Below are 19,732 nucleotides of genomic sequence, written 5' to 3' on the forward strand. Positions count from 1 at the left end.
GTTTGCTGCGGCGGGGGTATTTTGCTTTTCATTGAAATTCTGACTTTCCAGTCAATATTGGTGAAAAGTTGTCAATACATTTAATGTTCCTCCTGAAATTACCTTTAAAATGATACCAATCGTTGGACGTTGGCAGACCTGCGCGTCTGGAGAGTGGAAGGTGTTTATATCGCTGCTGATTAATTAGCTATTTACAGTGGTTGTAGACATTACTGGTTAGTGAAACAGTGTTATACGTTTTTTTTAGTACTTATCTTTGGTTATACAACGCCAAGTATACGTTGTAAGTAAATAAATAAAAGTAAAACTACTGTTTGTCATTACTTGAATAGTACAAGTGCGCACCTAGTCGGCGCACGCTCGTCTGCCTCTTCACTGTACCAACATTACAGCAAGAAATTCCATGTGCAATGCATTGCCTCTCACCGCTTGCGCCTGCATGGCTGAAGACGCAGCACTCAGTGGTCAATTGAATCCTTGGTTGCTGTGGCATTCTGAAGGCGCTTAGACTCCCAATTATATAAGAGAGTCGGGACTACTACCATTCACCGCTCGCGACATCAGCTGTACATTTCGGGTTGCTGCTGCTACTCCGTGTCCGTGTGCTCGTTGCTCACTGCTGCCACTACACAGACTGTCAATTTACAGATTCCTCCCCACCGGAATGTTTATCAATAAACTGTATTTGTATTGTATTTGTATATATTGTGTAAATAATAAGCTGTAACTGATCTTTTGTAATTGCAAATACAAACTTCTGTTACTGTTCTGATTAACATCAAAATGAGTTTTGTAGAGGAGAATTTATTGACTAGTGTAAATTTAGACAGTAGTTCTGAACAAGCGTTGATTTCTATTGTAACTGTATTGAACTCATTTCTCAGTAATTTCCCTGATTTTGACTGCAGCACTCTGGTTGATAACATCGCTCATCTAGTTAGGACAATAGACAGCATAACTGTAAGGAATAATGACCTTATATCTAGAAATGTTGACCTGACTTGTGAACTGTCTCAATTAAATGCTCACTTTGAGAAACTGAAACAAGATAAGCGGTCAGAGTTAAACGCATCATTCCAGGCTCAAGATACAGTAAATGAAAAGTGCGTGTCACTGACTAGGGATTTAAACTCTTGTCAAAGTAATATTGAGAGCTTAAGAGCCTCTTTACTTCAGGCTAAGAATGAAAATGAAGTCCTTAAGACAGCTCTTTCTCATGAAGACACTTTGTCTGACTCAGTTGAGTGTCCTTCTGACACAAACAATTCCGTCAAAGAAATGTTATCTGAAAAGGAGAAGTCCTTGCAAGTACTAGCCAACAAGCTGAATGATGCTTTGAAAGCTAAAGCTGGGTTATCTTCAGATATTGAAAAGCTTCAAAGTCTCGCTGATCGTTTGAAGATGATGATTAATGACAAGTGGTTGGACGACTCAATTGTCCAAGCATATTTCTCATCTTTCAACGAATCCAGTAAAGCCAAACTATCCAAAGCCCTATTTGTGGGCCCTAGTACCAGTGAGCTTTTGAAGCATGGTTCTTCTGATGTTGTTATGGGACAGCTGAGTGATCTTAATTTTGACTCTTTTAAATATGCTTTGTTATGTGTCAATAACAATGAAAGTCTAGAATGGAATAACAAAATTGACTCTAACAAATCTGGTCATGGCTCTCATTGGAGTATATTATTTGTTAATATTGCAAGTAAAGAAGCTTTCCACTTGGACTCTTTAAATAACTTAAATGAGAAACATGCATTGCGTTTATCTAGTAAGTTAAGTATCACTAAAGAGAATTTCCATTCTGTCCCCTGTCCTAAGCAGAATAACAATTTTGAATGTGGGCTCAATCTAATTTTGAATGCTAAGATAATACTAAACTGCTATTGTTCAACGTCTACAAAAAGTGAAACTAGTTTTGCTAGTTGGTTTCAAACCTTTTCTGATGGCTATGTAGTAGATGGTAATGATATTGTTTCTTTGCCTGAAAATACCGCCAGTCAACTTGTAACTAGTGATTCCAGAAAACCCTTATCCTTGACTTTAAAACGAGTAGATTCAAATCAGTGGCATATAGTTCACCACAAAAAAAGCAAACAAAACATTACCTCTCAGAAATACCCTCCTGCACCATCTGCCGTTGCTACTAGCAACAAGTTTTCTTCCCTGGCACCCTCAGGTGATGATCTCTTGCCTGTTCCTGACAAAACTTCTCACTCTTCCCTACCTTTGCCCAATAAGGTGACAAGTTGCAAACCAAAACCTGGAAGCCCTAGACTTAAGTCCCCAAAATCTCCTGGGCTTAAGAAAGTGTCTAGTATAAAGCATGTTAAATCTAATTGTACTAAATCTAAGTCTGTTGTCAAAATCTTTAGTGATAGTCACGGACGTCACCTCTCAGGTATTCTACAGTGTAAACTGAACAACTTGTACAACGTAGACGGCTTTGTAAAACCTGGGGCTAAAATGGAACAGGTCCTAGAGGGGGTAAAAGAAAGCTCAAAGTGCCTTGATTCAAGTGATTTCATTGTGATAATAGGAGATACTAATAATGTTAATGTGAACGGATGCTGTAGCAACTTTGATAAGTCCCTTGATGAAATTTTAAAAAGTGTGTCTACACCGAGTGTTCTCGTAGTCGGTCTGCCTACCAGATACGATTTCCCCGATTTGAATCAAGTAACTTCTACAATCAATCATAAAATCCAATCCTTAACCTCATCCTACAAGAACGTATCCTTTGTCCCAGTAACATCCTTGACCCGCCCCAATTACACAAAAAAAGGACTCCACTTTAACTCTAAAGGTAAAGCGTTGGTTGCGGAGCTCCTTACAAAATACATACACAATCCCATCGTGCCCAAGGTATCTCATCCTGTATCAGGCCCTGTTCCAAGTATCACATCAATGCTATTTGAAAATCAGCTATACAAGTCAACTAAATCCCCTAAATCTGCCCATGTGTCTGAAAATTCTCTAAGTAGTTCCACATCCCGGTATTACCACTCTTCTAAAAGTCGCACAATCATAAATAGCCATTTTTTAGGGGAGGCACGCAGACCAGTGGGCGTCCCCTGGGGTCACTTCCTAAGGGGGATTTTGAGTGCGTAGGCATTCACTCTCAAAAAATTATCCACCAGAACATTAGAGGTCTCTTCAGTAAAGTAGATGAGTTGGAAATATTTATTGAAGATGAACAGCCAGACATTCTGTGTCTAACAGAACACGCCCTGAAGACATTCCAGATAGAGGATCTGCGCATTCATAACTTCGTCCATATTGCATCATTCTGTAGATCTAACATGAATGGAGGTGGAGTTGGTATATGGAGCAGAGGAAATGTAGAATGTAAAGCTCTCAGCTGCGAACAGTTTTGTGTAGAAGGCATCTGTGAGTTTGCAGCTACCTCGGTTATCCTTAATCCCTCTGAGAAATATCTGATTGTCGCAGTGTACAGACCACCTTGTACTCATTATGATGAATTCTTTGATCGCATATCAGATTTACTGGATACACTAGAGGGAGGTCACGATACAGTTATAGTCATGGGTGATATGAACATTGACCTGGCAAAGGAGTCCTTCCTTGTTCGGAAGTACTTAGCTATCATGACTTCACACGGTTTATCCAACATAGTCAGAAGCTTCACCAGAGAAGCACTTCATTCCAAAACTTTAATCGATCACATTTTCACAAACTGTATTAGCCTTGAAAGTGAGGTAGTCATCTCGACACTATCGGATCACTACGCGCAAACTGTTAAAATACCTTTTCCTAAACGTAGGAAACCTCCAGGTGGGAAAACTATAGTCTACAGGCAATTTAATGACTGTAATAAGATGGTCTTCAGGCACCTTCTTTCTAAGGAGACTTGGACAGATATGCTGGCTACAGATGATCTTGATGAAAAATTTGAGGGCTTCTACGATCAACTAAAATACCTGTTTGATATATCCTTTCAAAAAATAACAAAAAAGATAAAAGAACCTCGTCAAAAGAAACTTTCCTTGAGCAACGATTTGATGATGATCAAGGACAAACTCTTTGATCTGTACAATACGACAAAGAATTTCGATTCTGAACATCCTCTGAGGCAATATTATAATAACCTCAAAAAATATTATCGCAAGGCTATAAAAGATCGAAAATCCTGTGAGATTCTGAAGAAAATTAATTCTTCGGGAAATAAGTCAAAGGCAATATGGGATATAATCAATAGTAATAAAGCACCTAATAAGGGAATGCCAAACGACATTAGCTTGGTAAAAAACGATGGCAAAATTGCCAGACAGCCTCAGGAGATTTCGGAATTGTTCAACTCTTACTTTATCGAAATCACACAAACCTCTGGTACTTCAACCAATTCCATGCATTCTGATCCGATGCAGTTACCAGTAGTTAGAGACTCGCTGTTCCTCTATCCAACATCTGACACTGAGATAAAGGGAATTATCCAAGAACTGGCAAACAAGAAGACATCGGGGGAAGATGAAATCTCACCTGTTCTCTTAAAGGAGGTTTCCGATCTACTGGCAAGTCCTTTGTCCATCCTTATCAACCATTCTTTTGTTCACGGACATTTCCCAAGTGCTCTAAAATTAGCAGTTGTTAGGCCAGTCTTCAAATCAGGTAGCCGTAAGGAATGTAGCAACTATAGGCCAATTTCAATCTTATCCTCTTTGTCAAAAATCTATGAGAAAGCAGTTTTGACCAGGCTGTGGAACTTTTTGTTGGTCAACAAAACCCTCTTCGAAGATCAGCATGGATTTGTAAAGAGCAGAAGCACCTCAAGTGCAATTTTCTCCTAGGTCAACAACATAGTCATGCAACTGGACGCCAAAAACCATTCTTCGGGCGTGTTCTTCGACCTAAGTAAAGCTTTTGACTTGGTTGACCATGAATAAACTCGAAGCATTGGGCGTCAGAGGTGTGACCTTGGATTGGTTTTCAACCTTTCTTAAAGGAAGGAAACAGGTCGTTGAGATACCAGCTACCGATAGTGATGGATGTGTGAGGCATTTCAGGTCCTCCGTGGCTCCAGTCATAAGGGGGGTACCTCAGGGGTCTGTCCTCGGTCCAATTCTGTTTCTTCTGTTTATCAACGACCTTCCCTCATGCACAAACGCCAAGGTCTGCTTGTTTGCAGACGACACCTCTTTGACACTCGCTAGTTCTTCTTTAGCTGAACTTGAACAAAGAACCTACATTGAAGCCAACAAGCTCATTCAGTGTTTTGACGTCAACAGGTTGAAAATAAATACATCAAAAACCCAGTTTTTAAATTTCCGTATCTCGAACCGTTCAATCCATGACTCTTCTTTATCAATTCTCTTGAATCAAACGTTGGTTCAGCCAACAGAATCAGTGAAATTTCTTGGGTTGTACCTAGATCAACATCTAAAGTTTTATCAACATGTTGACTACGTCATGGGCAGGGTTAGTAGAGGCCTCTTCGTCCTGCGTACTTTATCCAGAACTGCTAATACTGATGTCCTTTTTTCAGCCTACTATGGGTTGATATATCCTTTTCTTTCATATGCTCTGCCGATTTGGGGTGCTGAAAATCAAAGAACACTTTTCTTGTTTAGGCTTCAGAAGAACGCAGTAAGAACCATTTTCTCTCTCCCACGTCGCCATTCTTGCAAGGAGGTTTTCAGCTCATCTGGAATTTTAACCTTTCCCTCCATCTATATCCTTGAGACGCTGTCATTTGTCAGGCAAAACCTTTCCAGGTTTCAAGTCGACTCTCACTCCTTCATTTATCCCTTGCGCTCCGCGATCAACTGTTCAATTCCCAAACATTCCACGTCCTTTTTTAAACGTCACCTCTTGTACAACGGAATTAAACTTTTCAATAGCCTACCCATTGATCTCAAGTTGGAGAAAGACCACCTTCGATTCAAGAGAAAAATTAAGTCCTTGTTGCTTTCCAAATGCTGCTACAGCGTCCGTGAATTTCTGGCTGGCGGTTAAAGATTTATTTTCCTTTAATTTTATTATTGTATAAGGGTATGCATTTTAAGTTGCTGATTTGTATTCAGTATATTGTATTGAATTATATTGACATAGCTAATGCAAATTGTATTTGTTAATTTGGCAAATAAATGACTTATTGACTTATTATTGACCAAATACATGTACCTACAACAAAAAATAAACCTCGTAGAAATAATAAAATATTTCAAATAAAAATATTTTTTATAAATTAATGTAATAGTCCAAACAAACTAAAAACAAAACAGACACAGATATCGTATACAAATTTGCAAGTAAACATTTTATGGTTTTATTTTTATTGTTGTGGTGTGCAGAGTGACGTACCAAAAGTTGCAAAAAATCAGTCCATGGGAAACCCCTAAATTAAGGAAAAAATGGCGGCTTTTCCCAATATTGGACAAATTTTGCAACAAAAGATAGCACATGTTTTTTTGCCCATTTTTCGAGATATTGACTTGGAACCACGACCGATATTTATTGGATGGTCCGTACTTAATTTCAATAGGGGACGATTTTTGGGCCGCCATCTTGGATCAGCCATATTGGATATGCCATATTGGATAAAAATATTTTTTTATGTAATTATAGTGTTGTGACACATCATTATGAACTAGATTTCCACGCTGATTTAATATTGGACAAATTTTGCAACAAAAGATAGCACATGTTTTTTGCACATTTTTTGAGATATTGACTTGGAACCACGACCGATATTTATTAGATGGTCCGTACTTAATTTCAATTTGGGCCGCCATCTTGGATCAGCCATATTGGATCTGCCATATTGGATAAAAATATTTTTTTTTATGTAATTATAGTGTTGTGACACATCATTATGAACTAGATTTATCCCTGTGTACGTTATTTTTAGTTTGCTTGGACTATTAAATTAATTTATAAAAAATATTTTTATTTGAAATATTTTATTATTTCTACGGGGTTTATTTTTTGTTGTAGGTACATGTATTTGGTATCATTTTAAAGATAATTTCAGGAGGAACATTAAATGTACTGACGACTTTTTACCAATATTGACTGGAAGTTCAGAATTTCAATAAAAAGCAAAAAACTACTGGATTTGGCCGCCGTTTTGGAAAAATAGTGGTGTTCCACCAAAGATATTTTTGGAGACTTTTGATATGTTATTCACAATACTTTTCACTATCGAACAACAATGGTTTCATCTGTGTTCTAATTATTTCTAGGTCTTGCTATCTATTTTCTTATTTTATGGCGCCTATAATGTTTACTTGACTCCGGAAGCCATAATGTACCTCTGCAGTGGAAATAACGCAACATTGCTTTATATACAGGGTGAGTTTTAAATGAGTTCCCCCCCCTACTTTTTTCTACATTTCTTAAGATATCAACTCCGGACCACATCAGATCATTGTAGAGTAGTAAGTACTTCATTTTGACTGGGTATAAATTTTTGGCCGCCATCTTGGATCTACCATATTAGATACACATTTTTTTTTCAAAAGCAAAGGTAGGGTTGTGACCCATCGTTTCAAACTAGAATTTTACGCAGAATACGATGCTGCAATCCGTTTTTAAAAATCTTGATCCGTCATAAAGTTATGAGTACTGTTTAAAACTTTATTTTTAGCCAATATTAACATTGTGCAGTTACAAACTAAGACCATAATCGTATCCAAGTGATCATAAACAAGTGAAAATAGGTTGACAATGACTGGTGGTGTATACTTATCTTTATTTAGCTCTATTTTACGATTATAGTCTGAGTTTGTGACTGCACAAATAGCACAATGTTAAAATGGGCTAAAAATAAGTTATAAAATGTTCTCATAACTTTAGAATGGATCAAGATTTTTTAAAACGGATTACAGCATCATATTCAACGTAAAAATCTAGTTTGAAACGATGGGTCACAATCCTACCTTTACATTTGAAAAAAAACTTTGTATCCAATATGGCGGATCCAAGATGGCGGCCAAAAATTTATACCCAGTCAAAATGAAGAACTTACTACTCTACAATGATCTTACGTGGTCCGGAGTTGATATCTTAAGAAATGTAGAAAAAAGTAGGGGGGGAACTTATGTAAAACTCACCCTGTATAAAATCCAATGGTAGGTCTGATTCTTCAGAAACTTACAATTATTAAATTAATTTATACAAGAATTTTATCTGTTAAAGACAACTTCAAATCATCAAAACCACTTTATGGCAATACATGTTTTAAGCCTGCAATTTAAATGAATATAAAAAAAAATTAGTTTATTCATTTATTAAATCTTTTGCCAAAACTGTAACTATCTAAATTTTAATCGTGGGTGGTTGTTATGTGAAACAGGTTTTTATAGTCCAATCGTTGTGAGTTATCAGAATATGAGTATAAGAGGATAAAGAAAATTGTGTTTTAACAAAATCATCTTTAGGCTAACTACTTTTAGGAACACCATGTACAGATAATTTGTCATACATGCTGTATGTAATACTTAGACAGAATATTATACATTTTAAAATATTGATAACTGTCCCTGAACGAACTTGCAAGAGTGATAAATGTCTTTCAGAAACCAAATCGATTAATATGACGTTATCCAAAAGAAATGAATTATTTAAGAGTCAAGAGGGTTCAGCCGAACCGAAAGGAAACTAACCAAAAGTTACTTCAGTGAGCACATATTTGTATTTGAATGGTACAATACTGCATAGCCCCTGGCGATGTCCCTCGTAACGTTGCCAAGACAATATCATAGCAACGGGCCTAGTGTTAAGCCTGTTAACCTAGTTGAATATTTAGGCAGTTAGACTTGAACCACGCAAATGCATGAAAAATATATGAATACAAAGAACACAAAGTTCAACGCGCAACGATCAACTATAATTATTAATATTGTTGGTACAACAAAGTACAGTAACTACAGGTACTGTAAGTTGTAAAGTTTGTGAGTAAAGCTCATTTTCTGTGCGCACTATTGACATTCACCAATAGTGAACCCTCTGGCGATTTTTCCAGTCTTATTAAAGTGTTGTATGCGTCACTAGCTTCGCATTTGCAGTAGTTTTTGTTAGGGGAAGTTTACATTCAACTTATAACTTAATATTAATAACACATCCCTTACTAGGTTGCTGTAATGGACCCTGCCAAGTCAGTCAGACTCTTTTTACAAATACTGAAAATATCCAGGATTATGGTATTTGGCACGAATGGTTTTGCGATCTTCTTTTCTCTCCTAAGATCTTTAACGTGTGCATTTTTCCTCTTTACTACAATTGCCTGCCTTGAAAAAGACACAATAAAAAACTACGACTTAATTACAATGACACACGATGCTTTGGTATTTCTTCTTCACATTTTCACAGAAATGTGCTATGTTGCTGGAAAAGCAAATTCAAAGGCAATCATGGGCGTTTTAATGGAACAGCCAGAAACCTATCCTGTTAGTTCAGCCCATTCAAAAATAATTCAAGAATACTTGAAACGTCTTCAATTCTTCTGCAAACTAATGTGGTTGGATTTCCTTGTCATCGTGCTTTGGTCAACATTATCCTATATTATACCAGCCCAAACAAGCAATAAATGTGTACACATGACCTTTGGTTACGTTTGGTACTCGACAAATCTAGACTGGTTTCTCGTGTTAAATACTGCCTGCGTTATTACTTTAGCATTCACACAATTCCAATGGTTCTTAGCCATGTTCCTAATGGTTAGCAAAATAAAATGTCAAATCCGACTTCTTTGCAGTGATTTGCAAGGTGTCAATGAAAAAGTAAACGTTTTTCCCAGTCTCTCCAGGGCTGATGATACTAAGAAAAACTTCGAGGCAAGAAGAAAGAGTTTGAAATCAAAATCACCATTTAATAAAGTAAAAGAAAATGAAGACCTCAAGATAAGGCGCACTGATGAACAGGTTAAAGAATTTCTAAAGGATATCGTGGAAAAACACATCAACATTATTAAGTAAGTTTAAACTATTTTATTGATCGATGAAATCCTAGTATTTTAACGTATGTAAAGACTTGTACCTTGATAGGCCTATTGAAAAAAATAGCAGCATAAAATTAATTTTTGTTTTTGAGGATATATCTACATTTTGGTTATATTGCCAGAGCTAGTAAAATTATACACGTTTGGGTTTAAAAATTTCTAACGCACGGTTTTAAGAAGTTTTCATAAATAGTACCATAATCTTTGAAGTTTGATAAATGCATTAGTTAGAAAGACTTGAGACGTTTCCTGCTTCCTTTCTTCTGGATATCTATTTAAGTCACTAATTGATTAAGTATTTATAACTGGCATTATTTAATAAATAAGCATTTTATAACTTAACATACTAAAGGATAATAAACATTCAAGAAGGACGAATTAGAATTTTTTATGGCGTTAGAAATAATAAGCTTCATGTTAATAAAAGACACTATTATACACTTCTTATCACAATGAAATTTTTTCTTCAACAGAAACGTCCAACTAACGGAGAAGACATATCGTTACTCCATTTTGTTCTTCACTCAGATTGTGGTGATACTTATTGCTTTGGCTATCCCGCAGCTACGACTTGTAAGTTAGATAAACTATCTCCACTTAAAAAACAAACCTTACACAAATAAGATTAATTTGTTGGTTGTTATACATCCCTAAATTTACATTTAATCCTAGATAAAATTATTAAATGATATTTACTGCATGGGGTTATTTACTGGTAAAGATTTATTACAAGTGGTTCTTAAGTTTTTAAACACATGAGACATTATCGAGCCTATTGAGTACATAAGTTTTCTTGAACTATATTTGAAAAGTAATTTGTACATTTGATATTCTTGTCAATGATACTTTTTATACTAATGTTACTTATATGATTGGCAAAATGATATAAACGAATAATTCTATCTATTTATTTCTAGAACGCAGATATTCTTAGTCCGGAAGCATTTAAACTAGTAGTTGTGGTCTTTTGCGAGAGCCTGGGAACTGTTGGACTCTTTAACTATTCCGGTCAGATTCTTCTGGATGAGGTATTGATATCAAATTATTGTTACCATAAATACTAAACTCATTTGTATTTTCTTGTAAATGCACGGTTTTTTTATCCTGGTGCATCTGGAAAAGTTACACAAAAAATTAACGTAGAAAGTTCAAATATCTATTTAGTCAAGTACTTTGGATAAGATTGAACAAATACAAAAATGTAACGTACGAATATGAATTAAACAAAACATATATTAACGTGGAGTTGTCTCAGCCTTAAATAATAATTAAATAACAATAATAATAATAATAATAATAATAATAATAATAATAATAATGATAATAACAATTCAGCCTTGAATGAATTATATAATTACTTGAAAACAATAATAATATAATACAAAAATAAAAATCAACTGAGCGGAGGCTAGCAAAGCTCTTTGAAATCAACCGCAAAGCTTTCCCTCCTACATCTTTCCTCAATAGCAGTGGAAAGGTTATTTAAAAAGCAGATTTACATTTGGTAATACTGAGTAATGATTTAATACTGGCTGAAAACACTCAATCTTACATTAAGCTTGAGCTTTGCTTAGGGGTTACGAAATAACTACGCGAATACAAACGAATACTCGTAGCATATGTTTAAATTTAAATTTAAATTTAAATTGTTATCTAAAGCTATGAGTGGGGTATTGTTGTTTTACCCCTTGACTGAAAATAGAGACTGGATTTTAATACAATTTGTATTGGAAGTGTTGAATGCGCTGATATCGACTCATTTTATTAACATAACAAATATTATTGATCTCATTTTAATGGGAATTTAAACAAATGATTTGACTCTTCTGTTTTCAATAATTGTCTAATCAATAATCAAAATAACCAAGAGTCAATATACTGTATAATAAGTGCTTGGGAAATGAATTTATTTGAGTTTACGGAAAATCAACGGTTCTACTATCCTTTAGTTAAGATTTAAGTATAGAACGCATTTTACTTTGCAATTAACTTATTTCCAGTCAGAGGCACTTCGCCAGGCTTTGTACAATTGTGACTGGACTGACAAACCTCGCAGTTTAAGGCGAGGACTGCTCATCATGCAGATCATGGCGTCCAAACCTCTCAAACTGACTACAGGAGGCATCTACACATTGAGCATGGAGACGTTTGCGAGTGTAAGCTTACACAGTTGTTCATCGGAAACTAAGTAGATAATAATAGTTGTTTTGGTAAAGAGCTGACCTGAGGATTTGGTGGTTTGACCCCATGAGGTATCGATTTCAGACCACGATTTCCATTGAGTCATGCTATCAAATAATAGCTCAATCCAACAACAGGTCAGCATTATATAGTAACTAAACCAGAGTTAAAACCACATCTTTACAAGTAAGCAAAATAAAACCTGTCCGTTACCTTCAAAGATATCAATGTGAAATAATGAAGGGATATTTCAGATTTACGGGTAAAATAAAATACGTTTTCCAAAACTTTTAGGTTACGGGAATTTTTTAAAATTGTTATGGTAAATGGAGAGTTTTATTTTGTGTCTTACATTATTTAAACTAATAACAGAAAGATTTGTTAAACATGAAATAACTTGTATATGTATATTTCAGGTTTTGAGCGCCACCTACTCATACAGCAGGATTACTCATTCCTTCAAATCTGAATAAGTTAGCCAATAAAAGCCTATTGTTGTTATTTAATGATATTCACAGCTTTTTAGACGTTTCCCTTGTCACATTAGATTACATAATTATTTAAAAAATAAATGTATTGACTTCAATGTGTTATTTTATCATTAGAGTTTTTTTTTTGGTGTTGTTGAGATGTTAACTGTTAAATGTTAACTGTTAATTTGACATTGAAGTAAAATCAATTTTTCATGAATTCACAAAATTAAAAATGAATGTATGCTGTAATGTAGAAGGAAACTTTAGTTAAGCGGTGTCATGTTATAAGTTTCATGGTGCTTTGAACATAACCGTCCTATGCGGCAAACATTTTGTCTATGTACCTCGTTCGTGATGTAAATTAAAATAAACGGTATTAGAAAACTGACACCTACTTCCTCTCCTTATTGGCCCAAAACATTTGCCTCCCCCCCATTGTATGTGCGAACGGTAGGAGTAACTTTGGGAATATCATGGGATAATCACAAATATTGCATTAACTTTTTAATCCTAGCACTCTTTGTAATAAATATTGGGGGTTGTACCATCTTGTTTGGAGTTGAAAGGACTACAAGGAATCCTCAAATTGATAGTATACTATATTTAATTTTATTTTCAATGATAGATTAAAATACTAAGCTACTGTATAATGAATATCAGATGGTAGCATTTTGTACGTGATTTCGTGCCACTGTAATACATGCGTTAAGTTTAGGAATAAACAATTTATTTTACTTGAAGTTGAACAAGGGGTTAAAGTGAATTTGTTAGAAGAGCTGTTGGCAAAACTAATTTAGGTAAAAATATGTCTTGATCAGGTTACCATAGCAATCTTTCAAACCAACTAAGAAGAAAGTAATAATTAATTTACAAATAAACACAACTTTAAAAATTCCTCGTTTTGAAACGAACTAAAAAGTAGAAAATAATTTATAAATATGTGGAGAGAATAAATACTTGTAAGATTTAAAACGAAAAACGTGGGCGCATGCAACTGATTTACAATTATTATCTTCACTAATTAAACTAATATTATCTATTGCATGCGCCCACGTTTTTCGTGTATAATATCTGAAGTATTTATACTCTCCACATATTTATAAATTATTTTCTACATTTTAGTTCGTTTAAAAACGTGGTATTTAAAAAAATTGTTTTTATTGATACATTATTTTCAACATTTTAGTCTTAAATGTGTAAATATATTAAATCTATTTGATATAGCCTGTTAATACATAACCAAACCATGTTCAACTGTAGTCAGATGTTGTAGCTACTATTCTCATAATCCTAAAACTTTTGAATCTTTTAGGAGCAGAACCTGTACCCTTTAACTTCTGTTCTTTGAACAAACTGTCAAATTGAAGTATTTACAGCTTACTTCAATAACTGATATATCAACTGTACTTTCTTCCACAATGTTAACATTGAAAATTTGGAAGCCCATGGGACGTACCCCAAGGGATATATGAAAATAAAATTATATAATATTGCATTATCATCAATTTGTGAGCTATGTTTAAAGTTTACAATTAACTATTATGCAGAAATTTAATAAAAAAAGTATACAAAACTAGAATTTTATTCAAGAAGTATTTTTTTCAATTACCTTACTAATTGAACTATAATTATTTAAATCCTGATATAATATCTAGCTCAGTAGTTCTAAACATCTAAAGCATCATTGTCAACAGGTTCGATAAAAAAATAATCTTTAGTTGGAATTTTGAGTTTCAATAATAAGCTATACAACTTATAAGGAGCCTAAAATACGGTTAATATATATTTCTGTTAATATAATAGTAGGAGATGAGTTTAAAAAAGGTGAATGCTTTAAATATTGTATTTACAATAAGATGTTTAGGTAATTTTGATTTTTATTGAAGTTAATATTTTAATAAACGAAATAAGCTAGGTTTGAAAAGTTTTAATGAAGACCGAATTTCCTCGAAACGTTTGTTAAATAAAGTACATGAATTAATAATCAACTTTGTAATTCACTTGGTGATCGAATTCAATTTAGTATATTACTAATAAGAATCATTTCATAATGATACCCAACTGTCCTTTCAACCAATTTATCTTAGTTAACTATCATGACACATAACCAAGACTATGATTTTAAATTATGCTAAAACTTAACTAAACTTTGGCGTAAGGCACCACCCCACCTTAGTTGATATTATTATGTCTTACTTATATTATCAATGTTAATCTTTTAAATTCTGATTTAGTATGTCATAATTTGTATGGTGAGATATTTATTTGAATTTCAGGATAAACTTCATTAAGTTTACTTTACCTCCTAATACAATTATTTAACTGTAATATAAAGGATCTATAATATGAGTAAACATAACAGATCAATTAACATTAGCATGTGAAATCAAATTGGTTTTTTTTCTTACCGTACCACTGAAAAAGATTAGCTTTCATTAACGATACCACAAAATAAATTATAACTTTTTACTTAAAGATAAAAGTGTTAATCAAATCGCTAAACTGGACTGGCTAGAGGTATGATATATATGCTTTTTTTCAATACTATCGAATCAAGATGGATTCAATTTGTGCTTGGAAGATTTCAACCTATATTTTTATCTCAAGCCCGTCCTTTATATATATATATATATATATATATATATATATATATAATACATTCAGGCTGCACAATTTACAGCAATAAGGGCGTTTCGTTAATACATATTTCTGATCAAAAGTATAAATACACTGTTAGGTATCTTAAAAGTACTATAAACATATGAAAAAAACAGATTGAAAGGACTTATCAGCTCCAAAGGGATCCAGTAAGAACAATGTCCGCATTGATCACTAAAAGGTCCCAAGAAAGATTTAACCAGCCTGTTAACACTTTAAGCACAAAACAGTTCACTTATAACAATGTAATCCGTTTGATAGTTTGATAGGGTTAGGGTAAGTTTGATATGGTGGCTTACAATTCATCGGATATCCTTTCAGCTATAGACTACTAAAGCATGTAATACTTTTTTTGTTTAATGGTACATTTACATTGAAAGCCTTTGTGGCTTGGATAGCGTACATTTAAATGGATCCATTTAATACCAATGTTTATTATTCTCACTCCATGTCAGTATTTAATACTTACATTCAAGGTTGCAAAGTTTACGTAAGGCGATTCACGGTTTTGGAAATAGTTTTTACAGCTAAATTCCTCAAGTGGGTCACGGATAATAATGAATAAAATCCAAAACTTACATTATAAAATGGTAAAAGACAAGGGTTAAAGAAACGTAATAATTACCTCAATACTAACATCTTCATTATATTAAAATGTATTTTGGTATTATCTAGTGACACACAGCAGTACAAACAAACATTCAAGCTAGAAAGTCTTTAACTAAGTAAGAAACCCAAACATACATTTTACTTGCACTGAGACAATCTCGACATGTTTAGCGGCTTACATGTTCGTGAGATATGTATAGGGAGGGCTTTTGGGACATCGCACTTTTTTTTAAATACCAGTATATCATTTAAGTTACATTACCCATACACAGTATTATAGCTACAATTATGTAGAATAAACTTTAAAAAGTAATGACATTATTAACTGTACATTTTAAAACCTTGTTTTTGTAACCAATGATTACGTCCATTGTGTAATAAATGTATCAAGTAAATACCTATAGAAAAAAAGTGTTTCGCATAAATATTTTTTTGGGGTGTAAAGGAAGTTTAACGTCAAAGTCATAGATTAATGTCAAGTTGTTGTTAACGATAAGCTGTTTCCAGGAAATCGTTCGTTATTGAGGCCGTCCATCATTGTTCAAAATACAAAAAAACTCTCTTACTTGCTGCAAGCTCTAAGGCCCCGGCCACACGAGGCGGTTTAACCGCGCGAAGTTAAGCCGCGCGAAGTTAAGGGCTTCGACAACACATTGAATCAAATGAGAGTGGCCACACGAGGCGAAGTTTAGCCGCATGTGCGGTTGAGCCGCAACATGTCGTCCCCCGACCGCGCGAAGTTAAGCCGCGTTGGAGGGGATGACACACGTAGTCTTATGAGAGTGGCCACACGATACGGGTCGACCGCGCGGCAGCCGCGCTTATTGGAGATATTCTTCGGACATTTCCAGTGGTTTTTGGGTTTGTTTTGTGTATTTTTACCGGTTGTGTGGTGTTCAAACAATGTTTGATACATATGAACTCCGAACTATTTAACTATTTAAGCCGCGCGGCTTATCTTCGCACGAAGTTAAGCCGCGCGAAGTGCCTGGCCACACGGGGCGGATGAACCGCTTCCTGTTGGGTTTTCCCAGTATCAGTACTCTATTAAAACATAGTTCAGTTCACTCTTTTTAGTCATGGGCGAAATACTTATGTTAGTTTGTGCATTAAAAGCGTGTGGTGATCTGGAACGTAACATAAATCATTGGGTCCATCCCTTCATAACGGAAAAACAATTTTTTGTCTTCCAAACCTTTTACGAGCACATGCGAAACCATAGTTCGGAGTTCATATGTATCAAACATTGTTTGAACACCACACAACCGGTAAAAATACACAAAACAAACCCAAAAACCACTGGAAATGTCCGAAGAATATCTCCAATAAGCGCGGCTGCCGCGCGGTCGACCCGTATCGTGTGGCCACTCTCATAAGACTACGTGTGTCATCCCCTCCAACGCGGCTTAACTTCGCGCGGTCGGGGGACGACATGTTGCGGCTAAACTTCGCCTCGTGTGGCCACTCTCATTTGATTCAATGTGTTGTCGAAGCCCTTAACTTCGCGCGGTTAAACCGCCTCGTGTGGCCGGGGCCTAAGGATCTAAAGTAATTGACATTAGCATTATTCTATAAGTTAATTAATGCAATTTCTACGACAAAAATACCAGGATTTACTAAGATCTTCAACAATCTTAGTTGTAATTTACTTAATTAATTTAGAGTTTTGTAGGATAGTATTATAATATACATATTGTATAGTTGAAATACATTAAACAAGTTTTAAGATATTTTATCTAGGCCCTACATTAATTCCTAAAAAAATTGGATGGATTTAAAACAGAGTGTCCATATATGAAAATTTCTGAGGAACGCTGCAAGAATTTATAATGGTTAAAAAACGTATTTGAACGAAGCACTTTGTTATTTATTAAAAGTTCATTTCAAAATTTCCCTGTATCGTTAAAATTTTAGTATATGTACTGCCGAAGTGAGTAAAAAACGTCATTCCAAATGCTACAATAATTGTCGTCGATACACAAAGGATAGAAATCATGTTTTGTAAAAATAAAGAACAGCAGTATTTTTTAAAGTATGATTTGGAAAATATGTCAAAACATTAATTTAATTTATATCTTGTGCTTTTCTATTTAAATTTTAAAGCATTAACAGTTAATTGTCTTAAATTGATCTTACATGCGCGGCAGAAAATCGCATAAAATAAAAACAATCTATGTATTATTTTAGATATAAAATACATTTTAAAAACCTTTCAGAAGTGGATTGAAACAGTTCAAACACAAATAAAAGTTTACTCTAAAGAAACTTTTTCTGACAAGCGAAAGATATTTTAGACAGACATGTAAATGGGAAATATCACAACTTTCTTAAAATACTTAAGGCTGGAAAAATTAGGAAGGAGTTCTGTTCAAAACATTGGACCAGCGTATTTTATATATAGATTGGCAAACGATAAAATGTAGAATGTCCCTTTAAAGATTAAGGTATTTGTCTCGGGTTGAGTTTGTAGCACTAGAAAAAAGTAACGATAATTCTAAATATACGGGGTGAGTTTTAAATTAGTTCCCCCCCTACTTTTTTCTACATTTCTTAAGATATAAACTCCGGACCACGTCAGATCATTGTAGAGTAGTAAGTACTTCATTTTGACTGGGTGTAAATTTTTGGCCGCCATCTTGGATCCGCCATATTGGATACAAAGTTTTTTTTTTAAGTAAAGGTAGGGTTGTGACCCATCGCTTTAAACTACATTTTTATGCTGAATACGATGCTGCAATCTGTTTTTAAAAATCTTGATCCATTTAAAGTTATGAGAATTTTTGTAACATTATTTTTAGCCCATTTTAACATTGTGCATTTAGAAACTAAGAACATAATCGCAAAATTGTGCTAGATAAAGATTTATGTATATTATGTGGTGTATACTTATCTTTATCTAGCAATATTTTGCGATTATGTTCTTAGTTTATAAATGCACAATGTTAAAATGGGCTAAAAATAATGTTACAAAAATTCTCATAACTTTAAAATGGATCAAGATTTTTTAAAACAGATTGCAGCATCGTATTCAACATAAAAATTTAGTATAAAACGATGAGTCACAACCCTACCTTTATATTTGAAAAAAACACTTTGTATCCAATATGGCGGATCCAAGATGGCGGCAACAAAAATACACCCAGTCAAAATGAAGTACTTACTACTCTACAATGATCTGACGTGGTCCGGAGTTGATATCTTAAGAAATGTAGGAAAAAGTAGGGGGGGAACTCATTTAAAACTCACCCTGTATGTTTGTAAACTATCACGGAAAATTTTTATTGTGTGCGGTTGAAATAGTTGAACCTCTACATGCTGCAAATGGTAAAATACCCTTTTAAACACTCTCTGTTTGGACCTTGTTTTGAGTAAGAACATTTTAATGAAGTCACTATCCTTTATTTAATAAAAAATGTCCTCATTTCAGGCCCGAGTTGCCCAACCCTGAAGGTTGGGTAAGCGACCATGCAGCCGATGTCTCTGAATCTACTTAGATCCTCACGAACGTCTCGCATAACCTCCAACAGTTCAGCTGACCAGAACTAAGGAATTACTGTTGTCATTAATACATGTTGATGTGTGTCAGGCGAACGTGCTACAAATCTTTTGATTTCTGAACCTTTTTTATTTCTTTTATGACAATAATTAGTTAAGGTTACTATTATTAATTTGAGTGTGAAAATTTGAAATATTGTAATGTTAGGATGTATTTTATGGATAGCGCTGGGTTACAAACGAAATGGTAGGCATTCGGTTAAATATCGACCTTGTTTTCTACCGGATGACAGACATCGACTTTTTAGTATCGGATCCGGCTATCTCATGGTGGAAGATCGAAGTAAATTATTGCCTTGGT

At 34.4% G+C, this 19,732-nt stretch overlaps 1 protein-coding gene across 1 annotated transcript; it reads left to right on the forward strand.

Moving 5' to 3' along the window:
• Positions 1–9,098: 9,098 nt before the first annotated feature.
• Positions 9,099–12,609, forward strand: LOC128998830 (odorant receptor 22b-like). The gene is made up of 6 exons (XM_054425187.1): positions 9,099–9,112; positions 9,755–9,928; positions 10,429–10,528; positions 10,873–10,983; positions 11,956–12,111; positions 12,553–12,609. Exons 1-6 carry the CDS (start codon positions 9,099–9,101, stop codon positions 12,607–12,609), a joined length of 612 nt encoding a protein of 203 aa, XP_054281162.1.
• Positions 12,610–19,732: the final 7,123 nt, after the last annotated feature.

Source organism: Macrosteles quadrilineatus, unplaced genomic scaffold (genome assembly GCF_028750875.1).
Source record: "Macrosteles quadrilineatus isolate MER2022 unplaced genomic scaffold, UCM_ALF_1.0 Scaffold_7__1_contigs__length_78375512, whole genome shotgun sequence".
Lineage (NCBI taxonomy): Eukaryota > Metazoa > Arthropoda > Insecta > Hemiptera > Cicadellidae > Macrosteles > Macrosteles quadrilineatus.

What these genes read in the sequence shown, in the direction of transcription:
- LOC128998830 (XM_054425187.1), top strand. An exon ending in AAACACATCAACATTATTAA is followed by an intron (nt 9,929 to 10,428) that starts GTAAGTTTAAAC and finishes TTTCTTCAACAG; the next exon opens with AAACGTCCAACTAACGGAGA. An exon ending in GTCAGATTCTTCTGGATGAG is followed by an intron (nt 10,984 to 11,955) that starts GTATTGATATCA and finishes ACTTATTTCCAG; the next exon opens with TCAGAGGCACTTCGCCAGGC.